This window comes from Triturus cristatus, chromosome 4_2, assembly GCF_964204655.1.
Source record: "Triturus cristatus chromosome 4_2, aTriCri1.1, whole genome shotgun sequence".
Lineage (NCBI taxonomy): Eukaryota > Metazoa > Chordata > Amphibia > Caudata > Salamandridae > Triturus > Triturus cristatus.
In genome coordinates this window covers 634,219,885-634,232,230 of record NC_140586.1, presented here as the reverse complement: position 1 = coordinate 634,232,230, position 12,346 = coordinate 634,219,885, and the positions used below count along the sequence as shown (strand labels likewise).

At 43.6% G+C, this 12,346-nt stretch overlaps 1 protein-coding gene across 2 annotated transcripts in view; it reads left to right on the top strand.

Annotated features, from left to right (window-relative positions):
- GADD45A (growth arrest and DNA damage inducible alpha) overlaps nt 1-12,021 on the top strand; it is a 64,785-nt gene extending 52,764 nt beyond the window's left edge. For both annotated transcript variants that reach the window (XM_085602316.1, XM_085602317.1), the window contains exon 4: nt 11,301-12,021. In XM_085602316.1, the coding sequence (XP_085458442.1) occupies nt 11,301-11,414 (114 nt within the window). In that variant the 3' untranslated portion in view covers nt 11,415-12,021. The remainder of the gene's footprint in view (nt 1-11,300) is intronic.
- The last annotated feature ends 325 nt before the right edge of the window (nt 12,022-12,346 follow it).

The window sequence follows — 12,346 nt, the reverse complement described above, 5'->3', positions numbered from 1 at the left end:
AAAACTGTAGGGCACCCGAGTGGTAGAACATAACTATGGGCCCTAGGTAATGTACAGACATCCCTTGCATTACATCTATAGAGCAACATACCCTCGAGACAAACTACTTGTGAAATCAGTCTGAGGTTAGAGGTTGTCCTTGGGTACATGCAGGTGTCTGGGACAGTGTGGGCCCAATACTGAGTCATCATTGAATGATCCCTCCTTCCCTGTTGCTTTAGTGTGGCCATTTTCTGTTGACTGTTTGTGGACGTCTCAAAAACAGAAGTTTACAAGTTCAGAGTGCCTCATAGGTGATGAAAACACCAGCTAAAAACTCTCTGGAGTTTGGTTAGCTCCCTGACTGGGGTGAGAACTCTTATTTATGGAGGACAATTACAACACTCTAAATAGTCCTACCTCAAATGTCTGCTTTTCTGGCAGAATCTGTAAGCGACGGTTTATCACGGTGCTATTCATATAAAGCTAGAAACATGACAACACCTTTTTTGCAGCAAATAATTTAAGCATATAAAGAGCTAGTGCTATCCACACTGAGCTGAATAATGACGCACATTTTCCCATTCCAGACAGAGTACCACAACTTTCATAAATCTCCCGAAGGTAACCTGGAGTAAGTAAAATCAGCTCCTGGTGTTTTTCGTTCTCATTCGAACTGTAGGTAAAAACTCAATGCACACAAGCTTGGAATGCTGCAAACGTTTCCAAAACACCTGCTACGAAGTGCCTGGGTGTTGGCTGCAGAAAAAGTCAAAAGACTCTATTACTTTGGTTCGGGCAGGGGTTGTAGTCGCAAACGCAGCCCAGCACTTCTGCGTTACTCCCTCCATATGCATGAAAGAGCACGGATGGCTCCAGTTTCCTTATTGTCTGGCACCCTCACATAGCCACCGTTCCCCATTTACCACCTGCTCAGAGCTTTAAGTGGTTGTTTTTTCGCATTAGAGTCAATTGGTTGTGAATGTATTTACACCCCGTTTGCCCCTATATAATTTTGTTACTTTTGGGAATAAAATGTGATCATAATGCTACCTACCGGAGTCCCTTTGGTACATGTGTTGATATTCTGTTTGAAAGTCGGAACTGTGCATCCGTGAATTCTAAAGTGTTTACATGGAGTTGCATTGCAAAACGGTAAGGACTGCAGTCTTTGCTTTGAGCCCACCAGACTTCGCAAGTTGTTTGGTTGCAAAAGCTCTATTGTATCAAGAAACCATGAACCTTACCTTAAGCCTACTATGTGGCCTTGCAGAGACTGTATGAACCAACTCCACAGACCTTTCCTCTTACTTGTATGTGTGTGTTAACCAGACAAGGAAGGAGGCTGGGATACGGGGGGGTATTCCTGGGTGTTCCCGAATAGTCGTCCCTCTGGATAAGCACTGCTACACCTTGAACAAGGTTAGTACTCATGAAATGTATCTGTCCCCTTATGTGCTCCCACCCACCCCTGGTTCTGATCTCTACCTGAAAAATAGAAGGAGCGCATGTGAATGGGACATCTGTGGTTGTAGGGTGTGGGATGCAATACTGGAAGAAGTAAAGCTGTGGAACACCCGGGAGAAAGCTTCTATAAAACAAGACATATGTTAGGACAGCGTTGGGTATTTATTATCTATAAACATACATTCAAGCAACTGGGAAAATGGTACTTTGAGAAGAATTGTCAATAGTTCAGGACTCCATTGAAAAGGGACTTAGTTAGGAAGTCAGTGAGTGCACTTATGCATTTTGGTCAACCAACTGGTTATCGTCCCCAGTGTAGCCTAGCGTAGGGAATGGAAATGTACTATGTTGAGTGCAGCTAGACTCGGCCCAAACCATGACATATTGTGGACTTACCAAGAGATTACAGCCCGACCATTGCTTACCATTGGTTGGCATCCTCGTCGCACTCATTTGCTTGCATCTATTTCTTTGCCTTTTCTGGTTTATCATGAGTCTTTCCATCCCCTAGAGCATAGCCTCTTTTAAACTTTCTTATTGGCTGTCTTTCCACTGTTCACTTTTAGAGATTTTTTTTTCTTTTTGGTTAAGCATTTCTTAGAGTGCATGTGCTTTTCCAAAAGCCCACCCCATGCTCTGTGGTTCTCTCTTGTGTACTTCACCCTCCCCTCACACTCTGTTGTTCTCATACTCGTGTGCTTGTTCCCATTCTTCGTATTTCTGTCCCTTTTGAGTTATTCTCCTTTTTCATGTTTCTCCCCCCGCCTTGCCCCATGTTCTTCTCTTCCTTGTGCTGTGTTCTTCTTTGCATGTGTGCTTCTCCCCTGCTCCAACATGTTGCTCTCTGCTTTGTACAATGCTGTCTCCTCGCCCCCACCAATGCCCTCCTCCATTATTCCCCACTCTTCCTCCACATCAACCATCTTGGACCAGTAAAGAAAGAATTAAAGCAAATGGTGTGCATCATTTCGCTGGTGCATGCATGCATTCTGATGCATGTGGTCATGCCATGGTGCATTTGTAAAGTATTTTTTTTTTATTTGGACCATTCTGCACAGTGTCTGGCTGTAGAGCATCGCCAAAAGACATTGGTAAAGCCAATAGGTCCCACAGGTAAGACCTACTGGCATTGCAATGCTTGTTGTCGACTGGATCTAGATAGTACTGTTCATGTCATATTTAACTCCTTTGTTATCAAAAGACACATAGTTGGACTCTTTTTTTTTTTTTTTTCTTTTTTTTTTCTAGTATGCTGAGAGAGTGAATGTAGAAAATGCAGTTGCTATTTTAATTGTAGCTAAATAATTGTAAATATTTATTTTATTTAGGTTTGAAAAACTTTCATTATATTAAAAAAAGATGTTTTTCCTGCGGAGTGGACGATCAAAACTTAACTGCTTGTATTAGCTCCGAATTAGGCAGCTCAGTTTATCCAGGCATGAATAAATGTGAAAAACATATTTTCATAACTTACCCTACAGGGACGGTCCTTTCCAGAGTTCACCTGGTAACATGCTATATCCTTCCTCGGCTGCAGACAAGATACCCCTCACTGAAGCCTTTGTTAGATCCCTCTTTGACACCTTCGATATATAATAGAGTTGGGCAGATATATGTCTGAAACGATCTGTACGCGCCAAGCTAGAGTCAGGTCTAGGTGAAGAGCAGCCAGGTCTTCCATCTCTTAAATCAAGAACCGAGGAGAAGGCTCTGATGTGCAGCGGCAGATCATTCCAGGCTTTAGGAGTGAGGTAATAAAAGGCAGGATCACTGCATCATGTTCTGCGTATGCCGCGGGGAGTGCGAGTAGTTGTCCAGCTGAGCAACGGTGTCTATTAGATTTTTGAAAGTTTATGCAGTTGTTGAGGTACGTGGGGCCAGTATTGTGTAAGGCTTTGTATTTGTGCATGAGGTGTTGTAAGAGTTGTGTTTGTGGACTGCGAGCCAGTGTAGCTCTTTGATGTGCAGGTTGGGAGGTTGAGGGTGAGCCTGGCCACAGTTTTGTATGGTCTGGAGTCTTCAGGTCAGTTGAGGGTTGATACCAGCATAGAGTGCAGTGCTGTAGTCCAGCTTGCTGATGATGAGGGCTTGGGTGACGATTCTGCAGGTTTTGTGGGGGAGCCATTTATAAGATCTTTTTAGCATCTTGAGTGTGGGGAAGCAGAAAACCGACAGTTTTCACCTGGCCGGTTATAGTGGTTGTTGATTACTATTCCGAGGTTATTTGCATGGGTTGCTGGGAGGGGTGTGGGTCCAAATTGGGCAGGCCACTAGGTGGAGTCCCACAGTGAGGTGTCTTTCCTGAAGATTAGTACTTCAGTCTGTGTTGAGCTTAAAGCAGTTGGTTTTCATCCATCTGGCAACTTCGGCCATGCAGGTGTAGAAATTGGTCAAGGTTTTTGGCATTTTTCCAGGGAGCATGAGCTGGGTGTCGTCATTTTGTGGGCGTGGATGATGCTGGCAAGTGGGGTCATGTAGGCATTGAACAGAGTGGGACTGTTCTTTGACCCCGGTCACCAGAACTACACTTGCAGTTTGTGATGCTGTAGCAAAGAGACGGGGCCTCACAACATCTCCCTCCCCTCTCACTCCGATAACCTCCAATCCAAAATTCACTCCATCCCTCGCTGAGGACTAATTTAAGGCATGGCAGGCAGCTAACTACAAACACATAAGGGACAAATGAGGAGGGGATACCCTTTAGTCAACTTAAGTAACAGTATGGTCTCCCGCAGGTGGAATATTTGCTCTATCTGCAAATTAGGCACTGGGTATCTAATAAGTCCATTTAGGCATCAGCCAGCGGACACTTAGCAACATTAGAAAACTGGATTCAATCAAAAAAATTACAAGAAGCGCCCACTCCTGAAATGTATGCCCTCTTGTCTGCAGCCTCACCACTCATCAGGTTCTCAAGTTAGAGTTGATGAGAGAAAGAACTGGGCCGGATTTTTACTGAGTGGGATGAGAGGTTTCATAGGGCACTCACCATGGTGCTCTCCATGACAAGCAAGGGGGCAATGACAAAAATAGTGGCATATTGAAAGTAAACCCCAACTTGACTACATGAATGGTTCCCCCAGAGATCAGACAAATGCTAGAGACGATCTGGGGAGCTGGTATGTTGAGACATCTGTTCAGGCTTTGCCCCCAAACTGACTTGCTACTGGAGCGAGGTCTCAGATGACACAGACTCAATAGCTGGGCTGGAAATGCCATGCTCATGCTTTCCTGCATACACAATCTTTTGGGACACATATAAAGCTCCCGAGCCTAGATCTTGGCTCTTCCGAATCCAAATCTTTAGAATTCCCCTGAATAATTGATTGATTGGGATCTGCAGAGAATGGATAAACTTACCATATCTCTAGAAAGGGGCGACAAACCCTTCCTGGAGGTTCTGATCCAGTTTCTCTACTTCCTCTCCACCAAATTTAGAGAACTGACGTGCCCTAAATACGTAAATGTTACATATTCTCCCTGACTTTGAAGCGCACTGTCCAATAGGCTCTAGCCAAGGGAGGGTGTAGTGCGTTGGCCCACAGGAGGTGTGATTACTAAGCACACAGTATCCTCTCGCAAAAGAGTCTCATTTTGGCAGTCCGTCTTTTATCTCCACTGTTGCCCTCCTTCCCCCACCTTTTGTTTGTTTATTATTGAGAGGGTGTTGGTTCACTGTTTCCAAATGTGTAATATTCGCCAGCCTCCGGGATATAGGTGTTCCAACTACTGTCACTAATTTAAATGCCTATATAGAAAATTGATCCATAGGGAGAATCAACAGCTTAAAAAGTAGGCCTCCCTAAGGGTATTCTAAAACATTATTTTTTTATAAGACTATAGCTGACTTTTATGAGCCACAGTCGCCATATGCTTCGAAGTTATGTGACAAAGCTGCTGAAGCGTTTACAGCCAGACTAAGAGGCACATCAGCCTTCTCTAATGTGTAATTTAATATTCATGAAGTAAACATTTGATAACCAATTAATGTTTTTTTGGGGGTGGTTCAAAGATTTTAAAGTGGAATAATGGTTTAATAAGAAAGCAAGCAAATAGTCTGCAGTTTTAGGTTGGCAATAGCCAAGACCTTTTTAATTTTACAAAATGTATATGTATAATATACTTGGATATAGGGGCTTTTAGCCATCCCTCGTCATCCATTGGTCTGTTATTTTTCAGCCAGCCCTCTTCATCCATTGGTCTGTTATTCTGTAATTCAACATTTTCTGCAGACTACTACAACATACTTTACGGGGCAATGTGTCAACCACCTTCAGCCATTTGCTAACTTCACTGTGAGTGCTTGTATTCTGCCCTTTAACAAAGATGTGTCAAATTCTTTTTCAGAATGAATGACTCCCCTTACGGACCTGGGGGTTTATATGATATCCGTATCACTACCTGCTATGATGGTGTCATGCTTAGCTTTTCAATTCAAAGGCCTCTGTATCAGAAATAGAAAATACATATTTCCATATTGAATGCATAAAATAAATGGGATGAGAGACTCTGGAAACTTTGTTCACAATGTCTTCTTCCCCGAAGAAGTCCACCTGATGAATAGAAATGCGTATGGAAATTGTGATTTAGCCACTTTAGAGAAGAAAGTAAAGCAACTTGCATTGCTGTTGAATCCTTGCACTTGCCCATAGGTGTACTAATCGATAGGTCTCTCCTGAGCCAGCGCATGCGTTGCTCTGGCGAGACATTTAGTGAGTGGGCTTTAAAAAGCCGACCACAGCTTTATGTGTGGCCTAGAGCGTGCAGTTAACGTACACAGTAATGCGCATTCCTTGCATCGCTCGTCTGGCTTTCCTCTCGCTTGCTCTCCCAAGCGCCCGCTTCGACGCTCCTCCCCCACCACAGAGCGCGTCTTCTATAACCCTCTCTCTCTCCCTCTCTATTCTCCCTTCGCCTGTCCATCACTCCCTTCCTTTCGCTACCCTGTCTCTCCTTGGTCTCCTCCTGCCTCCGCTCTCTCCTTTGTCCCTCCTGAGTCCTCTCATCGCTCTCCACCTCCCCGGCTTTCTCTTCCTTCTTCGCCCCCACCCTCTTCCGACTCGATTTTGCTTCTGCCTCCCTATTCCTAACCCCCTTCTCTTTTACATCTCCTTTTCCTCTCCCCCCCACCCCTTGCTCTCCTCTTCCCGTCCGTTCTTTCCGTCTGTACCCTCCTCTCCGTTCTTCCAGTTTCTCCTTCCCTCCCCCTCCCGTTGCACACGCAGACCTGTTGCCCACACACCCCTCACCGAGAGACATTCAATGCTTTCCTGAAATAACAAAGCTGCCGGCGGTGCAGCAGCGCTGACGGCGAAGAACAAAGGCAGGCCTGCTCAGGAAGTCACGACGTGTGTGTGCGCTGCTGGCACGCGCACCCTGCCCGTCTGTGAGCTGGCAGCGCCCCTGTGCCATCCCTGCCCAGACATTAATGGCATGGGCATAGGTTTATGGGGATTTGTGCTTCATTGGATGGCTATGGGTTTATTTGCATCTTTACAGAGTGGTCTGCGTGCATCTCTTTGAAAGTTTACAGAGAGGTGTGCACCTCTGTGTGTTTTTACTAATACACGTGTGGTTGTTTATGTTGGGTACCCTCACCAACAATTGTGCATCTCTCTGAATGTTTACACACACGTGAGGTTCCCTCAGTATGTTTACAGAGAGGTATGTGTCTTTTGGTATGTTGAATGGCAGGTTTGGATCTCTGTATGTTTACAGACAGGTGCACAGCTTGTAGTGTGTTTGCAGAGCTGTGCTGTGGTTCTCTTGGTATGTTTACTAAAAGATGCGGATCCTTGTGCATGTTTACAGAGTGGTGTGCGTGCCTTAGTATGCCTGAACAGATTAATATGGTTCTCTTGGATGTTTAAATTAATTAATGGTGTGAATCTTTCTGTTTACAGATGTGTGCATCTTAGTGTGTTTACAGATGTGTGTTGTAGTGTTTTTGGTATGCTCACCAAAAGATTTGCATCTCTGTATGTGTACAGAAAGGTGTGCATTTTAGTATGTTTACAGACAGGTGTGGGTGTCTTGGCATATTTAATGGCAGGTGTGGATGCTTGTTTAATAGGATCGTTCATTTGTACATAATTTTTAATTGGTATATATAACAAAAATGCTTATAACATTTTATCATAACTTTTCAACGTGCTGCACAGCAGCCACACTGCTCTGCAACATAGCTTAAACACATTGACAAAGCCAATAGCTCTCGCTAAACACTTATACGGTCTCAAAGGCGAGACCTATTGGCTATGCCATTGCTTGTTTTTATTTTCTGATCTGGCTAGACACTTACATATGCACATTTTTCTCTTGGAAATCACTAATGCCATGCTTCAAAAAGTGCAGCTTTTCAAATTGTGCACGCACATTTCTGACAAAGTCAAAAGAACCGTACAAACGAGTTTTACAAACTATGGAGTTAATGTGACCAAAAGCATATCTCCGACCTTTTACTGGAAATAACGAAAAGTCAGAATCAAATGTTTTGAGTCTGCCTCAAAGTGTAGAAAACTTGATAAATGATTGTTGTGCTTTTAATTATCGTTTGAAGGCTGGAAAAGGATCAGATTGGCTACCAACTCCTTGCTTATCAAATTGATTATATATATATATATATATGTTGTCAAGATCAGTAATACACAAATTTTGACAAAGCATGAAAATGATAACCACAAAGTATGCTGAGATCGTCTGACGAATGGAGATATTCACTCATTCAATCAATCAATCAGGAGGTTTATAAAGCGCTAGCTACTCACCCAGAGCGGGTCTCAAGGTGCTGAGGGAAGGAGGGGGGTGGGTGTCTGCAGATCCGAGAGGTTCACGGAGTTCCATCGAAGAGCCAGGTCCTGAGATCTTTGAGGAACTTGGGAAGCGATGTCATCTGTCGGAGTTGTAGAGGGAGGGAGTTCCAAGCCTTGGACGAGAGGAGGGAGAAGGAGGCCCTCCAGTTCTGCTTTTCTTGAATCAAGGTACTGCTGCGAGGGAGAGCTTGGCCGAGCAGAGAGCGCGCCGGGAAGCGTGGTACACGAGGCGGTGGTTCAGGTTGGTGGGTCCGGTGTTGTGGAGGGCTTTGTGTGCGTGGTTGAGAAGCTTGACGGTGATTCTCTTCTTGACGGGGAGCCAGTGTTGGGTCCATAGGTGCTGGCGGATGTGGCAATGGCGCGGTAGGTTGAGGACTAGTCTGGTAGCGGCGTTCTGGAGTTTGTTGGTGAGGTTCTTGCGGATCCTGGCGTAGAGTGCGTTGCCGTAGTCAAGTCTGCTGCTGATGAGGGCATGTGTGACAGTTTCCCTGTGTTCGAAAGGGGGGGGGGGGGGGGGCTCATTCAGTATGTGAGCGTAAACAGAGTCTCCATGCTGGAGAAATGCAAATTGGCAATATTTTATATAAAAAATAATTTTTCATTGTATAGTGAGAAAGTGTGTTCCTGATGGTTATTCCTTTTTAAGGTTTTATCTAGGAGTGCAAAGAACCGTTATGGCCTTATTAGAACATACAGCAGGCTTAAAGCCCACCTATTGTCTACCATTGGATGGCTGTTTGCCACTCATATTTGCTTGCATGTGATTCAGTGGCTTGTCCAGCCCATTGCATGTTGCCTTTGTCAATGATTGTTTTGCAATGGCTTTATAAAGCATTGTTGTTGGCACTACCAGACACTTGCTAATAATAACAAGCATTGGCAAAGCCAATAGGTCTAGCCTACGCAAGAGGTATTGGCTTTGCCATTGTGTTTTGGCTATGTTTTACACCAGAGTGGTTACTGTTCAGCATGGCTAAAAGTTAGTGGCATAGAGGAGAGTGGCGTAGAGTGGAATGGAGAAGAATGGAGTAGAGTGTTGCAGAGTGGAGTGGCTCAGAGTCGTGTATTGGAGTGGCATAGAATGGAGTTGCTTTGAGTGACGTAGAGTGGACTGGTGTAAAGTACATTGCTGTAGAATACTGCAGAGTGCAATGGTGTAGAGTGCAGCGGCATACAATGCAGTAATGTAGATTAGAGTGTTGCATAGTAGAGTGCAGTGGTGCAGGGTAGAATGCCACAGAGTACAGTGGTATAGAGTAAAGGTGCACTATATTCTACTCTGCACCACTCTACGCCAATGCAGTGGCGCAGAATAGAGTGAGTTGCGTAGAGTGAAGTGATGCCCAGTGCACTAGCATAGAGTGGTAGTGCAGCATAGAGTGACGTAGAGTGCATTGGCATAGAGTGGTGTAGAGTGCAGTGGAGTAGAGTGGCACAAAGTTATGTGGCATAGAATTGATTGTTTCAGAGTAGAGTGACGTAGAGCAAAGTGACGTAGTGTGTATTGGTATAGAGTAAAATAAAGAGGTGTAGAGTGCAGTGGCATGGAGTGGTGCAGAGTAGAGTGAAGTATGCATGGTGTGGTAGGCCACTGCCATTACAGACAACACATTTGCAATTGAAATTACTATTACTATTGCACAGACATACGGTTTTACTACTAAAACTATACAGTGCACAAACAATAATATGTGGGAATGGCGTCACCTAGTGTATTGATTTGTGTCGATCATAGTAAAGTATTTCCAATACAGTTCAGCATTAACAAAAAATGTGCTTCATTTGTGCGTTTATAATTCTGATATATTTGAAATACTTGCAGTTCATTTAAATGTTGTGAGCTAGAAAAAAAACGTTCCTACCCTCAGTATCCAGCAAGATTGTTACATAAATCCGTATCCAGCGAGATTGTTACATAAATCCTATCACTTTGAAGTCAGAGAAAGAAAAGTAAACACCAAGCTCCCTGGAAGACAGAGCCTGACATTTGACCTCTGTCTTTGAATGCACCGCTAATGTGAAAAAATAAGAACACGATTTAGAGAGTTATTTACAAAAAGTAACACTCGGAAGAATACAAGGGGAATGGTGTGAAAAGGTTTTGCTCGTTGGGAGGGACAAACTCACCCTGGACCTAAAACAAATAAAGCCAGTGAATAGTAAGCCAGAAAATGTGAGTTACAAACCACAAAGCCAATGGTAAGCAAAGAGTGGAATACATTCCCAGGGAAGCTTTCTGAATGTCCCCAAGATGTATTTAGCAAACCAGACAGGTGTGCTGAAAATGCACTAGGAAAATAAAAATATTAATGGTATCAAAAAGCACACATTGCCATAGTTGTCCCTGACACTTAAGGAACTACATTGTTCATGGATGTGCTGCTTGTGAAAAAGCAGAATGCCGGCATCATCAGTGAAGTTATTGAATGGCTGAAGTGGGCTGACCCACTGCCCCATTTTATATGCTGCAGAGGGTGGAAAAAATGAGAATGAAGAGGGCTACGTGAAATCACCAATAAGTGTATATATCCTACATTTAATTTTAGTAAAATCAAAAGGTCTTGCCTAATGCAAGGCCTAAAAAGGCAAACTATTGAAGTTCCAGTAGAGCTCGAGGAGGAAAAAATATTGTCTTCACTCTTGAGGTGTTGTCATTTTCTTCCATGGTCTTTATTTGCAATGCCATGTGGAGTGCAATTCAATTCAATAATATTACCACCTGTCATTTAGAGTGCCTAGAAACGATAGAGGTGAGGTATCTACAAACAAATGTATAAATCTGCCAAAGAACACCAAGATTGTGACTGTCAGTCGGTACTGTCTCAATAACCAACAGCACTTTTCATTTTGAGGCTTCAAGTTTTTCATGTCTTATTTAGATATGGGCGTTTACCTTCCACAGGCTTCCAGACAAGGCTGTCTGAAGATGTTTCATAGGACATTTTTTAATCGCAGCTGCCAATCTAGCCTTTTGGTCTCATTTGTGGATACCCAGTTACCTACGTTTGTTTTACAAAAAATATCTTTTTCTTTTTAATTCAGAATCCACACGCATCCCAGTGGAAGGACCCCGCTCTGAATCAAGTGATTTGCTTTTGTCAAGAAAGTCGCTATTTGGATCAGTGGGTGCCAGTGATAAACCTCCCTGACCGATGATGGAAGCTGGACGAAGGAAGGCACAATAGAAATGCACTGAAGTTTTCAAGTACTTTTGTCGCGGCTCGAAGACGAACTGGTCGCACTGCCGCAGCAACTGAAAAAAAAACAATCAAAACGGACGCTAAGTGGATAGACTGAGGCTGAACAACCTGTTGTGTGGGGAATTAAGCTAGACGAGTCAGCAGATGGTGTGTGGCGAGGCTGACGGCTGAGGTAATGACGTGCTGTGTTCTAACAGCTCCAGTGTTAGTCCAGCTAAGTTCGGAAGGATAACGGCTGCAGATGGCTGCCATATGCGAACGGTGATGCAGCTCACTCGATGAGAAATGTAAGGCAGTAATGTAGCCATGTTTTGTAGTTTTTGTTTAGAAGAAAAGCGAAAGAAACAAGAACAAAATATTCACTTTAAAAAAGCAGCATCATTTGAAATGTTGATTGAGGTTGTAAGTTATTGTAACTTATTTGAAGTTTATTTATGCTATTAAATCCTTCAGCGACGCCTGTAATAAAATAAAATGGTGGCATCGGCATACATAAAGAGAAGCATCTGCACTTTTGTTGCAACTAATTGAAATTGGTTCTCCCAAATAAAATGTAAAAATTACTTTTGCTTGGCATTTTTCTTGAATAGCTATATCGGAATGTTCATACAGTTATGCAGACTGGAACGCCGCTTTTTTTGGCAGGTTCTTTTACTGCCATATGTTTTGTATGTACACCAGTCCCCTGTGGCAGGTAAATGGAACAATGAGAGGTTGGTGTTGAACTGCAGTGTTATGAAACATTGTAAACTCATTTTCTGCTCAGCACTGTAAAGTGAAATACGCCCGTCCTCTGGTGGCAGGGCAATCTGGAGCCTCCACACACTAGACCTATATGAAGAAGGCCCTTGTATATGGGTTTGGGGAAAATATCTGTATCACAGCAAT